Here is a 15,785-nt window from a genome sequence, read left to right on the forward strand (position 1 = left end):
TTGTCATTTCACTTGCAAAATATTCATGATTTTATGTTGGTGTATTGCAAATCAAACACAAAAAAAACCCCAAAAAACCAAAACAAAAACACTGAAGTTTGTCGTAATCCAATAAAACCTGCGTAACCTCTGGGGGTATCGATACTTTAACAGAGCACAGTGTTATCCTTAAAATCATTTGAGAGTTTAACACTACAATCACAAACTGTATTTTTAATGCCTTCATGTCTTACCTTCTCTAAATCGTTGTTCAGCTGCTTCAGCATCACTTCTAGTTGATAGAGCCGACCCGACACGTCATTGGGCACCTCATCTCTAGAAGAACAAGGCAAACTTTAATGTATCATGCTTCAAGTAGGGTCTAATGCACATTCCTGTTAAACTGAACCTCCACTCTTTACTAATGAAGACAAAGAACATAGAATTTCTGGGCAATCATTTAAAAACCCAATAGTTATATAAACCACCACGAGGTGGCAGCGCTGGGAAGAACATGTGCTGCTTAGGTTTTGGTCGACCTACCCACTGAATGTCGGCGTGGTCCGTGGCGTCTGCGGAGTGTTAAACTGAACTGGACTGGAAGCCGGTCTCATTTCTGGAACTACGAGCTGTGGCTCGGTCAGTGAAATAAGGGAAACCGCTTTTTGAGCTGCAAATGAAGGGCAGACGTTATTTTTATATCATCTTTCAAAGATAAAAGTCAAGAAGGTCATGGTGACAGACTAAAAATAGAACAATATTAAAAAGTATGCAAGAAAACGAAAGAATACAGTGATTAAAAACAACAGCAGAGACAGATGATCATTTTTAACAGAGTAAAGCCACGGTGAAGCTGATAGCAGGTGGAGCTGACAGCAGGGGAGGAGAAAGGCTTCTCTTGCTGTTGGTTCTGTTCTGTGTCTCTCCAGGGAGGGCAGCCAGAGGAAGCAGAGCTGACGATGAACGCCTGCACCTCTTCTTTCTCCCAGGAGGATCGCCTCACAGATGCTTCACAGTGTCTTCTATAATTATTCATCCAACATTGTTGCATTTTTTCATGTATAACTATAAACTTAAATGTATTTTATTGGAATTGTTCTAACTGAACCAACATCATCTGCTGCTGCAAGCGAAATAAACAGACAACCGCTCTAGTTTCAGTTGAAGATTATCTGTTTTTTCACACATCTGGACCCAAATTACCAATTGTTAGGGAACTTTTTTACCCCTGATTCTATGTAATGGTATTAAGACTGAGAAAACGTGTTATGTTAAAAAGTTGCCAGGTTTACCTTCAAAGGCTTTAGCAGCGTTGACCAGGCTGGACCACTCCAGTCCACTGGCTGTGTCAGGGAGCGGCATTAGGCCGGGGTCCAGCCTCCTCAGAGGAGGAACTCTGTCTTTCAACTCAGTCAGGGATAACTCTGATGCAGACAGCGGCACTGAGGACAGAGGAGGGGGATGAGCTACAGGAAGAAATCAAACCTCCTGGCAGGAGGTTTCATCAGCTGTGAGACTCACTCTTTTTATTTTGCGAGTGGTTGGAGTTGTTGGAGGAGCTGGAGTGTTTGCGTGTGGGCAGCGTGCAGGTGAACAGCACGTCGCTGGGGGTGCTCTGGTTCTCAGAGGAGGCGAAGGAAGCATCTCTGCGCCCGCTGCATAGCGACTCGTCTGAAAACGTGCGCTGCAGGGTGTGTCTGGGAGGCTGGAGGAGGAAGAGTGACCGAGGTCAGCGATGTGTGAAGGAAAGAACACGAGTAGTGGTGCGGATGTGCTTCTTACCGGGTCAGATGGTGGTATCTCGCCAGGGTTGTCCATGATGATCAGTTTCTTCAGGTCGTCTTCGATGGTGCTCTTGTACGTCCGACGTGGAGATCGGAGGTCTCTCAGCGATGCTCGGAGCCGAGGCTGCCCAAACACATTCTTTGAATTTGTATCCTCCTGCCTAGTAAATAAAGGAAAGCGTGGTTTTCACGATCTGTGGCACCTTGAAACCTCTCATCATGAATAGAGCTAAAAGCTAGCAGAGTAAAGTCTTCATTTCATATAAATACAGTTTCTGATCAGAGACCGCAGCAGCGACTTACTTCTTGTTCTCGGAGCTGGAAGCTTTGGTGGATTTTGAAGATGACACGTTGGTCTCTTCTGCTCTTCTTCTGGTCTCTTCTTTGCTCTTCCCGTAGAAGGTCTTGGGCGCTGAGCTGGATAAAGGAGTGGAGCCCATTTGAGCCGAGGTGGGCGTCGTCGTAGAGGCTCTAACGGGGCGAGCTTTCTCTGCTGTTGGCATCTTGTAGCCCTGTGGTGTGAAAGCCCTTTGAAGAAAAACAGAAAATATCTTCAGACCAAAAGAAAATTCCACTGTTTTTTTAACTTGGACCTTATATATATTCTATATCTTTTCATTTATATTCCCCATGTTAGGAACTAAATCTAAAACCCTGTGTCAAACTTGTTAAGAAAACATGTCTGAATTAGAGACAAAATATGTAGGAATACTGAGAAATCCCAAAGGCTGATTGGATGAAATATTTGGTTGATTAACTCAAAGTGCACATTAGTTTTTTCTTGTAGGCGTTTTTAGGGGTGGGGGGGATTCTTATGGCTGGTGTATTTATCAGGTCTTATGTCTGTTTCTTGCTGTATTTATTTAACCAGTTACTTTCCCTTCTTTTAAACAAACATTTCCTTTGTCCGTTTCTGGAGTTTTCTTTCTTTTGTCTCTTTTTTTCCTTTGAGTTTAGTTTTTTGACCACAGTCCTTTTGACTGTCTTTACTGGCCGCTAAATGTAATGATGTTTGAGGACAAAAGAAAAAAACAGCCACAAAGTATGATACTCCCACCACCATGCTTGACTTTTGGGGACGGTGCTCTTCAGGTCATATCATGCTTCTGCTTCTAATAACAAAGGTGCTAAAACTAAAGCACTGGAAAACCTGCTCCTCTGTAAGAAAAGCTCAAATTAAATATGTTTAATCTGCACACATATTTAATGTTTTGCTGCAAAATGTGAGTTAATCAGTAAACAAAAGGTTTCAGGTTGGAGTTTAAAAAACAACAAGTGATTTCAATTAGATAAATCAAACTTTATTACTTCTTTAACTATTTAAAACCATCTGAAAAACATAATAAGTCAAACCATTCCCTCGATGCTTTAGTTTATCTAGACTCTACAGCGTTTATTTTCAGTGTTAATGAGGAGGTTAAAACAAAGAGGTCAGGGAAGACAGAGAGAGGGTGCTTAAAAGATGAATTTGTTTCTTTATTTTCTGTGTCCAGCTGACATGTTGAAGCTATGAGAATAAGACATGGATGCTGAACTTATGTTAACATATGGTATAACGTATACGTATTATAATATATATCATCTATAGAGAGGAGACACCGTCTCTTTTTTCCGCTATAAATAGAGGTGCAGTAAAAATATAATTAGAAATTATCTTTTTTTGCTCTCAACCTCTTTGCAAAGGGAACGAGAATTTTGGAAAGCTCAGAGTTGAAGTTTGGCTCTCTGTTCTCTATAATAAACACATGGAAACTGGTTTTCTTTTATTTCAAGCCACACTAGCAGCAGGAATTGCTGATGCTGGAATCTAGACTCAGTTCAGAGTGTCAGCTCCAATAATAAACACCTACTAAAGACATTTTTGGGTTTATTTATTTAACTGTATCTTAATACATAAAGAATTGAAAAAAAATTGGCTTTGTTTTTCACATTTTCAACTTTAAAGTTTTAGCTCAAAAAAAGAAAAGAGGCATTTTCTCTAAAAAGAAATAAGAAAAAGCTGTTTTTAAAATATGTAGTGCTTGTCCTCTGAACAGACTGCAGCATTAGAGCTGCTTTTAAACACGGATCGCTTTAATCCAGAATGTTAAATGACTGTAGTGGTTTATGTCGGCCAGCATTAACATCTCTAATGCTACGGATCTGATGATCATCTGGAAGTTTTACCGGCTTAGGCTGCTGTAATACGGATACACAGCGGAGGTCATGGAAAGGCAGGCGCTGGGATGAAGGTTTCAATATACAACATGAGAGCCTGACTCTTACCTGGGTTTGAAGGCGTCCGTTTTCTCAACACTGGAACCAGGAGGCGGGAAGGTCTTTGCTGGGTACCCTTTGTTCTGCTGGGCAGCGGCTGGTCTCTTTGACTCCCCCCCGTTGCTGCTCCGTCCTACTTGCAGCTCTGGAAAGCCGCTGTAGGTGGCAGAGGGATGCAGGGATTTATGCGACTGGTCTCTCATCTTGTTACCACGGTGGCTGTTGTTGTAGAGAGTGGAGGCTTCGATGCCGCTGTCACTGGAGCCCCCTTTGTTGAGAAGGTCGAGGTCAGGGTCGGTCGGGTCGCAGAGAGTTCCTCCGCCTACCCGCTCTGATCCAGGTCCGCCATCAAACCATCGTTCATCGCTGTGACTGCTGGACGCGTTACTGGACAGCGTATTGCTGCTGGAGTGGCTGGAGTACTGAGCCTCACCCTGTGGAGCACATGAGGACAACATAAAGGCAAAAAAACTCACTGAGCTAAGGAGGCCAGGAAGTCAACAGATGATCAGATAAAACCAACTGATGATGACTCTGACCTTTGAGTGTCTGTTTGGAGAGTCTTTGGCCGGGACATCATGCCTGGTTATTCTCCTCTGCCCCCCTCCGCCACCTGGTCCTCGGGACGATGATGCTGGGACATGCCAGAGGGGCTCTGAACGGAATACACGCAAACAGAGGATTACATGAATTACACTGAACGCCAATGGTTGCTAAGAGGATTAAATACTTATCGCACATTTAAACACTGACCTCCCCATCACTCAACATCACTCAAACCCCTCTCATATCCCAGTTGTAATAAAACTCCTCTGAGAAGCCTCAGCTTATAACGCTACATAACAGACATAGAGGCTTTAGATCAAAATGGCTTTTTCATTGTTCACATGCTACACTTTATTTATTCAGTCGCATCTAGACTCGTTCTATATGCTGCAGGATACCTGTGAGTTCTGATGAAATACTATGTCCTCTTTAGGGAACACACACCTAAAACAAACATACTACTCAATGCAGCGGCGCCAAGTGACTGAAATACACATTGAACAGAAGCACTATGTATGAAAAACCGTATAAACTTTAAAGTTTACCAAACCTAAAAGACAAACACAGGCAAGAAATTGACATATTTGAACAAATAAGAGCTGAGAGCATTTTAAAGGAAAGAGTAACACAGGTTTATAGTAAATAGAGGAAGCAGACATCAATGGTTTGAAATTTAAAAGTGTTTTAAAACCCTTTGTTAAGGTGTCTACAATATGTGTCTTCGGCATCTTAAAGTTTGGTGGCAGAAAACTGATCTGAGAGAATGAAGATGCAGCATTCAGACAAAACAAACAGGGAACCCGATCAACTGTTATAAATCCAAGTAAGTTAGTAAGTAAGTCATCCAATAATGGATAAATGGGCTCTTGTTGGCCTGTTACTAATATTAAAGAGGCAAAGAGTTCAACAGCGGAGAAGAGGGGCTAATGCATCTAGACTGCTTTTGACAGAATGGGAATTATTTCAGTTAAAAAAAGGAGAATTTTAAATAGCTATTAATTTTTTTTTTTTTCAATTTTCAAAACAAAACTAGTGATACACTTTTTCTTCTTTTTTTTAAAGAAACAACTAAAGGAAGAGATTAAAGTTTCGTTCAGTATGTACAGCTAAAGAAACACACTAAGAAAATGCATCCAGTTTTAGATGATGTTTTATTAACCTAATATTTGCTTTTTGAAGCTGTTGTACCTGTTTTGCATCGCTCCATCGTACTCTCCTGGCTGGTGAAGCCTGAAGAAGACTCTCCACTAGAAGTGATGTCTAGGCCGTAGTGGGGTTCATAGGGCAGCAGGGGGCGCTGCACTGATCCAAACCTAAACATATAAGAAATGTTTTTGAATGAGTGAAGATAATCAGTAATATTTAGGAAGAAGGGAACACACAGACCTAAAGACAAAAAGGAAACTATTCTTTATCAACCTTCAAAATAAATGAGTTGGATTTAATTACTGGAAGAAATTTTTTTGTGTGTTTTTAAGCCTCCTGTTGGCAGTTGAATAAACACGCTTTTCTAGTTGGGTGAGATGTTATCAACCTCCACACTGTGAGGAAGAGCCTCCCACACAACAGATCCTTCCTCTGGGAGACACTGTGTTCATTTCACTTCTTACTCCAGACATTACTCACTCCCTTCTTAAAACTGATATAATGTACCTCTAGCACGCCAAACAGATATAATGAGAAACATTTGGCATGTTCAGTCAGGAGTGATTAAGGGGAAAAACACAAAAACCCCACACATGCTTGTACGCACCTGTCGGGGGAAGGCTTGTAGCACACAAAGGAGCCTGGAGTGATTCCAGGTGAGCTCAAGACAGAGAGGGAACCCAGACCAGGGGAGGGAGAGGAGAAGCTGGCTGAGGGGTTTCTGTAGGGCGGGACTCTGTTGCCCCCTGCAGGAGACAGGATGTAGTGGTTCTCTGGGTAGCTCACAGGCCTAGAAGACAGGAGTAGTGTTTCAACATGTCATGAATATAAATATTTATCCAGTCAAGATGAGAAACCAGCTTGTTATACACTTTAACAGTGTGTGGTGTGAAACAACTAAAAGACCATACCTATTGAGCTAAATGACAGTGTTTTCTTTTCAGAGGTTAAACAGAATACAAGTTTCAGATAGTTATATTGGACTAATGTTTAAGACATCAATCACTACAAAAAAACATCAACGTAATCCTTGTGCTTTGCCCTTGAAATCCATTTGTGCAAAAAAGGATTTGGGATTTTACAAAATGAGGGTAAAGCATCCCTTTAAAGGGAAACTGACTGCAAAGTGACAGTTATCAGTTTGTTAAAAAGAATAGGTTTAAACACAATTTCACGATAGTACAAGGTAGTATTTTTACTATTTCATGTTGTTCTGTTGTAACATTGTTAATGACAAGCATCGTTATACGGCTCACTGCTTAAATGTCAAGTAATTAAGGATAAAACGATCAAAACGTCAAAAAATGAATAATAAAACACTAGCAGACTAAAGATAGTTTTAACTTTTAGGAGCAGAATTCACCCGACACAAACACCCAATATGAACCGTATTTGGGACTGGATTATGAAGCTAATGATGCGATTTTGAAGTATTGAGGTCAGGATTTTCTTCAAGGTATCTATCTGCCTAAGCTATCCTCTGTAAGTGTTTTAATATCTGTGGTGGCAGAGGAACACAAAACGAAACATTAAAAGCATGATGAATAAAGTATGAACTGTGTTGCCTAAAAAAATCCTACTGAGACCAAACATCTTCTCCAGCAGACTGTGACAGTCAGCAGAACCAAGGAGTACAGAGACACTGGCTGCTGTTTTTAGCAACATTTAGGCTTCCTAAGCAAATGTATTATTAAACAGAGATTTATTAGTAGGACATCTGCAGCAGTATGATAAAGATCAGTCAACAATGTGTGGTGCCGTTGTCAATGATGGACTGGCCTTGCATGGATAAGTGTGGATGGATGCTTAAGACTTTAATAACGATAGAGATGGTAAAGACTGTATATGGAATTATAAACGGTTTTTGATATTTTACAGTCTATGATGAAATCAATAACAATTCAGCATCTATAACTAGGCGTATGTATCATTGCTCTTTTTTTCCAATGTACCCGACTCCTGCTGTATGGAGGACCGATTCTGCCATAATTAAAGTCCTGATCAGAGGGAATTTAAATGTAAAAGTCTGAGGTTAAAATAACATTTGCAACACATTAACCTGCAGTTTACCTCTTGGAGCTGAGGTGCTGTGGCTCTCTGTAAGGAACTGGCATCATGGGCTTGTGTGAGCGGGGCAGTTGAGCAAGCGGGGGGCCCAACCAGCGCTGTGGGTTGGGAGTGCTGAGGAGCCCACGAGGAATAGGTGAGCTCTCCCATCGGCAGGTTTGGCGAGGAGCTCTGTACCCGGCTGCCAGGGGCTCGGGGTCAGGTTTCTGCTCCATGGTCTTCATCTCGTACTCCTCTGTGCACCCTCTAAAGATGGAAAGAGAAATATTTGAATATAGATCATCCAAAGAAAAACCATGCCCAAACACCATGTTCATCTCATCAGTTCAGAAGTGAGTCAGCAGAAAGCAGGGCATGAACACTGCTACTTCCTCTCTGAACCAGAAATACAGATTTGGTAGCAAGTTCAGTGTGTGAAAGCTACTCACTACATCCACTCTCAATGCTCTACATTACACTTCATCAGGCACAGGCTCACTAATGAGCTCCAATGAGACCAACATCCTGAGAAAAAGCTGATTAATGACAGCAAAAAATATCCACCTTTACCACAGGAAGACTAAGGTCAATCCCCTTTGTGAGAACGTATTTTAAAAAGGATTTCCTCTTACTCCATCTAGGAGTTCTTTAGTGAAAAGCTATGTAAATACAGAAGACACTCCATAAAGATATAACAATTTTCAAATAATTTCTAAAAAACCTTTAAGTTCCATTAGGAGGAATTTCAAAAAATGAATGGGTGAAAATCATCTGCCATTTATTCTCATCAATAATGAAATCCGTGACAAAGCTCCTGGCTGGGGGTGTTCTCTTATTTAACATCTTATTAAACATAACAGATTTCAAATGTAAGTCCACGCCTCATCATTTCACAAAGATAGAGAAGGCTATTAGAGGAGGACGGCAGTGATTAACCATGGTGATAAACTGGCATTTAAGAGGAGATGAATGGAAATGAGTGAGATGGTTGATGATTAGAGACACTGAATGAATAAAATGAATAAAAGGCTGAAAAGTTATGGCTTCAAAGTGATGTTCATTGACTTTTAATACTGAAATATTTCCAGTGGTGCTTCAAATCGACATACTCTAAACTCATTTAGGATAAATGAATTGAGGTTTGCTTTGATGGTATCTTGGGCTGTCAAGCCAGCTATGTTACTGGCGACTGATGTAAACTATTTAATTTAATACATCAATATTTCCAGTCCACAGTATTAGGTTTTCCATTGCAGTATGTAAGGAGAGGCTCCTGGCTGAAACATGCAGCTTTAGGTGTTTCTGTGTACGCAAGCAGCATTCATCTGTCATAGATCAGCTCCTTCTGAGCTTAAGTCGAAAAACAAATATGGTGGATAAAGAGTCTGACTCACCATTAAAAAAACAAAAATTAAGCTCACTGAAGCCAAAACCTAAAAGGGAATAAAATATCTATTTAACTTTAGGTTGGGTGATGATAAAAGAAGGGGTTTCCCCATAAATCAATAGGGCACCATTCAAGACGAACAGCTGAAGAGCAGGCAGTGAAGGTAGAGCCACCCCTAGTTTTCTTTTAAAGCTGCAAAATGCTCTTTGTGAAGTTAGATAAACTGTGTGTCTGCCTTTTTAGCTTTAAACAAATATTTAACGTGGGTTTGAACTAGGGCTGGGCAATATGATCGCAATTTAACAAAACAGAATTTTTCACTTGCAGACCCTCAATTTTGGTTACATTACATTTAACATGAATAAGAAAAACATTTTTCACTCCAGGCCCTTAGGTGGCAGTAATGGTGTGTTTGCAGCCACACAGAAGGGAAGACAGAGTAGTCGCTATCAGAAGGTTACAGTAAAGTTTGGTTCTGGACAAGAAAGATTTTAAGATCATGGAAAAAAATGAAACATCTACATGCTTGTAGCTAATGCAAAGGTTAATCTAAATAAAAATCACAATTGCAATATTGGCTGTAAATAACTGCAATTTAGATTTTGGGCACAATGGTTCTGTCCCACTTAGTATGGAGGACCAATCCTGCCATATTTAAAAATAAATAAAGAAATAAATGACTAAAAAAAAACTAAAAAAGAATAAAAGTGCAGAAATAAAACAGAACAGTTAAAATAAAATGTTATGTAGGCTATATGTATAATTATATCAATATAATTGATCAATTTCTAAATATGTATCTATTTTCTATCAGTTTGTTGCATTTAATGGCTGACTAATTTTAAACATCTTTTCACTAGCGATTTGTAAATATAGTATCGATTTATTTCATCATTTATTTAAGTATTTTTAATTATGGCAGGATTGGTCCCCCATACATTTATACAGTAACTATCTGCATGTTTTAATGAGTAGATTCATGAAGCAGAACTAAGGAATTTACCTCTTTTCAAAACATTAATTTGTTTAGATAATGTTAATAAATCGATTTAAACCAATTAAAACACATCAATTATCCACATTCATTATTTAGTTGATAAATTATTGTCTAGATTTATCAAATTTATCTATTAATCAGAGAAAACTCATGTGATAGCCCTGATACCATGACTGTAGAGTGTTAAAACCGAAAAGAGGCAATACCATTATTCAGTCCTGTTTAATTTAAATCTTAACAACCTAGTGAATAATCATGTAATCGCTTAAGGATGTAAAAAAACACATTCATCAACAAAACTGCAGGTTTCCAGGTACAAAAAACCGCCACAAATCGATGTCCATGAAGGCAACTTGTTCCAAGACCATTTAAATCAATAAAGGAAAACCTGCTGCTGTGACCGTTTTGGATGCAGATTAGCTGCACAGACTCCATGCATACACACACGAGGAGAATACCAACCTCAGAGAGAGCAGAGCCTACATCTGTCAGCATTCAGTTCGCGCATCACATTAGCAGAGGTGACTGGAGCGCAGACACATCCGCTATCAGACCCACGCCTTTTTCCTGCTGCATCTATCCATCGGGAGGCTTCGCACGCGGAGACAGATCAGCAAAGACAGACCCTTCCAACTTTCGCCTCTCTCTTCTCCTCTCGCCTCCACCCACTCCTCTTACTCTCTGTGGTGCTGAGACACGTCCCTCTCGTCGGGGTGCTCCTCCCAGCCTTTTTCTCCTGCTATCACTCAGCCCCTCCCTTTTTATTTTCCTTTCTTTTCATTTACACAAGCCATACATTTTTAATTAATCGCTTCCGCTCTTTTATTTGCTTTTCCCTCATTTTGGTGGTCCCCCCTCCCTCTTCATAGCAGATGCCAAGCTGTAATTTCATGCAATCTGCTCGCCTGGCACACAGCAGCCGACGAGTCAGGGAGGAAGAGCGAAATGCAAAGACTCTAATTACCGGCTGCTCCAAGGCCACAGCTCAGCGTTTCTATGCGTTGCTGTGTGCTGAGGGTTTAACTTGGAGTAATTAAACTGCCTGCAACATAAAAGGAATCTAACCAGTGTGATCACACAGTCTACCATGAACACTGTTTTCAAGGAGTTCTGATGCTCAGAAACACACACAGCATGGTTGAACCACAGCAGCATCTAATAATGCCTCTTTATTCAGGCTCACTCAAGACCTTGAGCACAGATGAAAAGATAAAAAAGGGTGTAGCAGCGAAGAATTTCTAAGGAGAAGGAACAGAACCAGATGAGATTAGCAGATAATTCCAGAAGAGGAGACAAAGAGAGAGAGATTTAGCTAATTCCTGTTAAACAAATGCTTGTCTTTTTGTCTCCATGCCTGGTTTCACTTGTTTCCACTCCAGCTACACGTTGCTGTCTCTCTCCGTTAGCTCGCTTCCTCTTTTCACACACTCCCACACAAAATCCTCTCAGAACACTGGAGTCTGGCCACTACCTCACCAAGTCTTTTGTTTGTTGGACTGGAGAGCATCCTGTGCTCATCGTAGCTCGCTGCTATTCTTCCACTACAGCACACTTTCACACAGCTTTCTCTCCTGCCTTCCCCCCCAAGCACCTTATAAGCAAATGACTCACAAAGTCAGCCTTGCATGGATTCAATTCCTAACTGTACACACCTGCGAGGTTTGCCTTCTTCATATGGAGGAATGATGACCACTTTGACAGTGACCGATGTCCTCAGCAGGTCAATCATCTGCTCGTGAGTGAGCGTCACGGCGGCAACCTTGCAGATCTCCACCAGTCGACTGCCCTGCCTCAGTCCCGCCTGCCAGGCAAACCCATACTCCTCCACCTGCACAAAAAAAAATCTCAAGTTATGCACCGCCAAGCGTGTCTGTAAGCTGTAATCCGGTATGATGGTTCTGCTGATCTGATGGTACCTCAGCCACGGTACCGTCCAGGCGAACATGAAAGCCAAGCTGTCCCAGCCCGTTTCTTCTCAGCGTCATATCCACAGTCTCACATCCTACTGTCAACGACTGTTCAGAGAGAAGGAACCAGGATTATACTTAGAAATTTTTCAAGAAAACTTCAACACGGATAAATGAATCAATAACAAAAACTCCAGTCTGGGGAGATCAGGACTCTCTATGTATATTAACTCGTTTTCAATTAGGAATTAGGAACTATCCAGATGATAGCAATACATTTTAATATTACAATCTTTTTATTGAAAAACATCAAACAATAAAACAATATGAACTAAAACTCGCACAAAAGTTGGGAAATTGGGGCTAAGTGACCACTAAACCCCTAATCATTAGATATCACCAAGATATCAGCAAATGTCTGGAGGTGGATGAATAACAGTTTGATGTCAATCAGACATGTGAAAATGCAACCTTTTTCTATTCAGTGATGCACCATACTTAAAAAAAAAAAAAAAAAAACCCTCCGGACCACACTAAGAAAACAAAGTCTTTGGTGAGGATACTGTTGCAAAGAAAAAAAGACTCAGACATTTAGTATCAGAGATTTGTTTAAACGAAGGAAGAGGAAGCATGGAGATGGAATAAGCTGGATAAAGGGAATAATGTTCTTCATAAGAATGTCTCATTATTTCAGACAGCAACATCAGAGATAGAGATGAAGATGTTTGCAGTCCTGGGTAAAAAGTATAGTTCAGGTAAGGCTTTACATTCTCTAAGGAATACAAAAAAGATAATCATTCATAAGTTATCCAGACTCACTAATGGCTTAAAAGTCTTAGATATGTAATCATTTTTCTTTTAGAAAGACCCTGGTGTACAATTTATTCACTCTTAAGACAGTTAAAAGTTGGTGGCTTCCTTTATATCAATACACAATAACAGCAGGAAGGAAAAAACACTTGAAATGTTGCTAAATATAGTTCTTGATGAGAAAACTGGTGCATCTCTAGATGTTCTGAAGGGGAATAACACTGAATGCCGTTTAATAAAGTTTCACAGGTTTCCAGGTGAATATAAACAGATTTTAAAAATACCGGAACAACCACACTACCTTACAAATGAAAACCGCTAGAGTGCTGGTCAAGTATGAAATATCTGAGATGGTAATGACTGGTTAAATTTAAACAGTTCAACTAGTTTTCCCAGGGGAACTACAATAACAAGGCTTCTAAAAAGTCCTCCTAACCTCAAATTGTAATTAGTTAGCATGGGTCTGACAACACACAAATTCTTAAAGAGCTCATCAGATTTTTTTTGTTTTGTTTTTTACCCAAAAGGTTCCTACAGGTAAAATCTAATCTTATCAGTGATCTTCTCAAAAAATGCTTTTCTAAATAACTTTGAGAAATCACTAAGTTTTGGTTTCAGCCAAATTTCTTATTAGAAATAGAAAAGCTTATATAAATAGCGTTTGGTTTAACTGTACAGATTGCTTTAAAGCAGCAGCTTGATGTAAGCCTCCTTTATACACTCCATGGATAGCTTCCAGTATCCTGTTTGAAAATTCATGTGTTAAAGTACCAGGAATCACCAAGACTGGATCACAATTGGGGAGACAAGTTTCCTTGTTAACAGAAGTGGACTCACAGGAGGTAGAAAAAAACCTGTTCAAATTACACGTTCAAGCTTGACCAGATTTTGCAGCAACTACATCAAACCAAATAATGTTTTCAAAACAGAAGTTTGAGATTATATTATGCTGAGAGTTTAATTTGCTGCTACTGCAAAAGTAAAAATTGGTGGAACAGAGAAGATCAGAACTACCTCAAAATTCCTCTTCTTCACCTCATTTCAACAATAGTTAAACCTATGAGAACATCTTTAAGCCAATATTTCCACATAGGTCACTGCTCTCTACATCGTGGTGTTTGGCAGCTACTATCCTCTCACCTTTAACCTCTGCACCATCTCCCTGACGTCCTGCGTGGATCCTTCTGGTACTCTCACAGCTATGTGCTCCCCTCTTCCATAGAAGATCTTTAGCGCCAGCCTCTCTGGAGTCCAGCCAATCACATCCATGCAGAAACAGTTAAACACCAGCTCTTTGGTGGAGCAGTCAACGAGGACCACGTATTCGGACGATATACCCAGAGCACAGGGAAGCTCTGCAGCTCCTCCGCTGAAGTCCTGGGCCAGGACTCTCCAGGCGACGGCCCCGGCTGCTTCCAGCTCCGCGCCTTCTCTTGCTTTCGTGCGCTCGCGTTTCTTTGATGCAAGGGAGATGAGATTGTTCAGTTTTCCAGTTGTGTCCAGGGGCGTGCTGCTGACGTAGTTCTCTGCCAGGTCCCGAAGGTACTCCTGCCGCGTTCGTGTCGCCATTGTGTGGAACTTATCCGACTTGTGTGCAGCGTTTTCAGCATTGATAATTTTGGCTAAGAGGAAGTTACGAAAGTTCTCGGGGTCACGAAAGCTGACTCCGCTGGGGATGGGTGGTCCAAAAGGGGGAACATCCTCCATCCGTGTTACAGCAACACTGAGACAAAAAAAGCAGGATTTGTGGAGTTTAATTTAATGAAAAATATAAAGTGGAAGACTATTAGTAAGCTGTTAATGCCTACCTGTAGTAGGTGCTCTCTGAGCAGGGGTTGTGGACCCGAACAATAACAAAGACATGCTGGAAATGGGACCTGATGTTTTGAGGGGTGAAAGGCAGCGCCCCGGGCTCTTGGAAGATTATGGTGACGATGTCATTACCTATGTGTCTCTTCCTCAGGAGCTGGGGAAAAGCAAAAACACAAGATATAAAAACTGAGCAGACTCTGTGACATAGTAATGTAAATTGGGCCGCTCACTATCGGACCCAAAACGACAGCTCTTTATGTAATTTGTTTATCTGCCTCCTGTGTGGGTTTATTTGTGTCTGTGTGTTCATGTAGGAAACATGGCCCACAGTCCAGGCTGAGGTTGTGATGTGGAGCCCGCCAGCCTTCTTTTCAGTTCCACACAGAAGTGTGAAAGTACCAATTATGTAATGCAGTCAACAGGAGCATCATTTAGTGATGCTGATACCAGATACAACATCTGCAGTCCACTTTTCTACGCTAATATTAAGCAACTCCAGTTTGCTTTGTTTTGATCCACTCTCTCACATATTGATTTGGATTTATATTTGTAATTAGTAGTAGATTTTAAGGATTGTTCAGTTAGTGTTTCCAAAAGACAGAGATTCTGCTTTTTTGAGTTGCATAACATTAATAAAGAAAAAAGATGACCCAATATTAGTAAGCATCAATTTATTTAAAATTATCAACAATCTATAAATCGTTCTTCAATATTTTAAGCGATGATGCATATCTAAACCCCACCTATGAAGGTCTAGAAAGATGAGTAACTATCACAAAAAAAGACAAAGGAGCTTTCTCAGGAGCTCTGTGAGGAAATGGTTTGATCAAACCTTAGGATTTCCCCCATAAATGTACATTCCAGTGGACCTATGACCTTCCTAAAGAACTAATGCAGTAGGAAACCTGTCTGGCTATGTTAGTAAGTTAGTAAACAACATTTAGTCAGGATAGGAGAGAAATCGCAAACAATATACTCGGAGGATCACCTGACGAAATAAGTGCTTCATGAGGAATTTAGATAAGGCTACAGAGTTTGAGGAGGCACTTTTTGGACTGATGAATCTAACCCAGAGGTTCAAACAGTAGTTATAGTGTTAAAATGGTCATGTTGAT

The 15,785-nt window shown here is 40.6% G+C and overlaps 1 protein-coding gene across 1 annotated transcript in view; it reads right to left on the reverse strand.

The window, feature by feature from the left end:
• Positions 1-15,785, reverse strand: part of sipa1l3 (signal-induced proliferation-associated 1 like 3) — an 86,511-nt gene that overhangs the window by 3,931 nt on the left and 66,795 nt on the right. The window contains exons 8-22 of the mRNA XM_015393741.1: positions 14,667-14,824; positions 13,999-14,581; positions 12,058-12,156; positions 11,794-11,969; positions 7,782-8,024; positions 6,319-6,501; positions 5,754-5,878; positions 4,559-4,674; positions 4,029-4,453; positions 2,067-2,291; positions 1,762-1,924; positions 1,501-1,684; positions 1,272-1,421; positions 523-649; positions 234-315 (exon numbers count right to left, since the gene is read on the reverse strand). Coding sequence (XP_015249227.1) covers positions 234-315; positions 523-649; positions 1,272-1,421; positions 1,501-1,684; positions 1,762-1,924; positions 2,067-2,291; positions 4,029-4,453; positions 4,559-4,674; positions 5,754-5,878; positions 6,319-6,501; positions 7,782-8,024; positions 11,794-11,969; positions 12,058-12,156; positions 13,999-14,581; positions 14,667-14,824 — 3,039 coding nt within the window. The remainder of the gene's footprint in view (positions 1-233; positions 316-522; positions 650-1,271; positions 1,422-1,500; positions 1,685-1,761; positions 1,925-2,066; positions 2,292-4,028; positions 4,454-4,558; positions 4,675-5,753; positions 5,879-6,318; positions 6,502-7,781; positions 8,025-11,793; positions 11,970-12,057; positions 12,157-13,998; positions 14,582-14,666; positions 14,825-15,785) is intronic.

This window comes from Cyprinodon variegatus, unplaced genomic scaffold (assembly GCF_000732505.1).
Source record: "Cyprinodon variegatus isolate N-32 unplaced genomic scaffold, C_variegatus-1.0 Scaffold655, whole genome shotgun sequence".
In the NCBI taxonomy this organism is placed as follows: domain Eukaryota; kingdom Metazoa; phylum Chordata; class Actinopteri; order Cyprinodontiformes; family Cyprinodontidae; genus Cyprinodon; species Cyprinodon variegatus.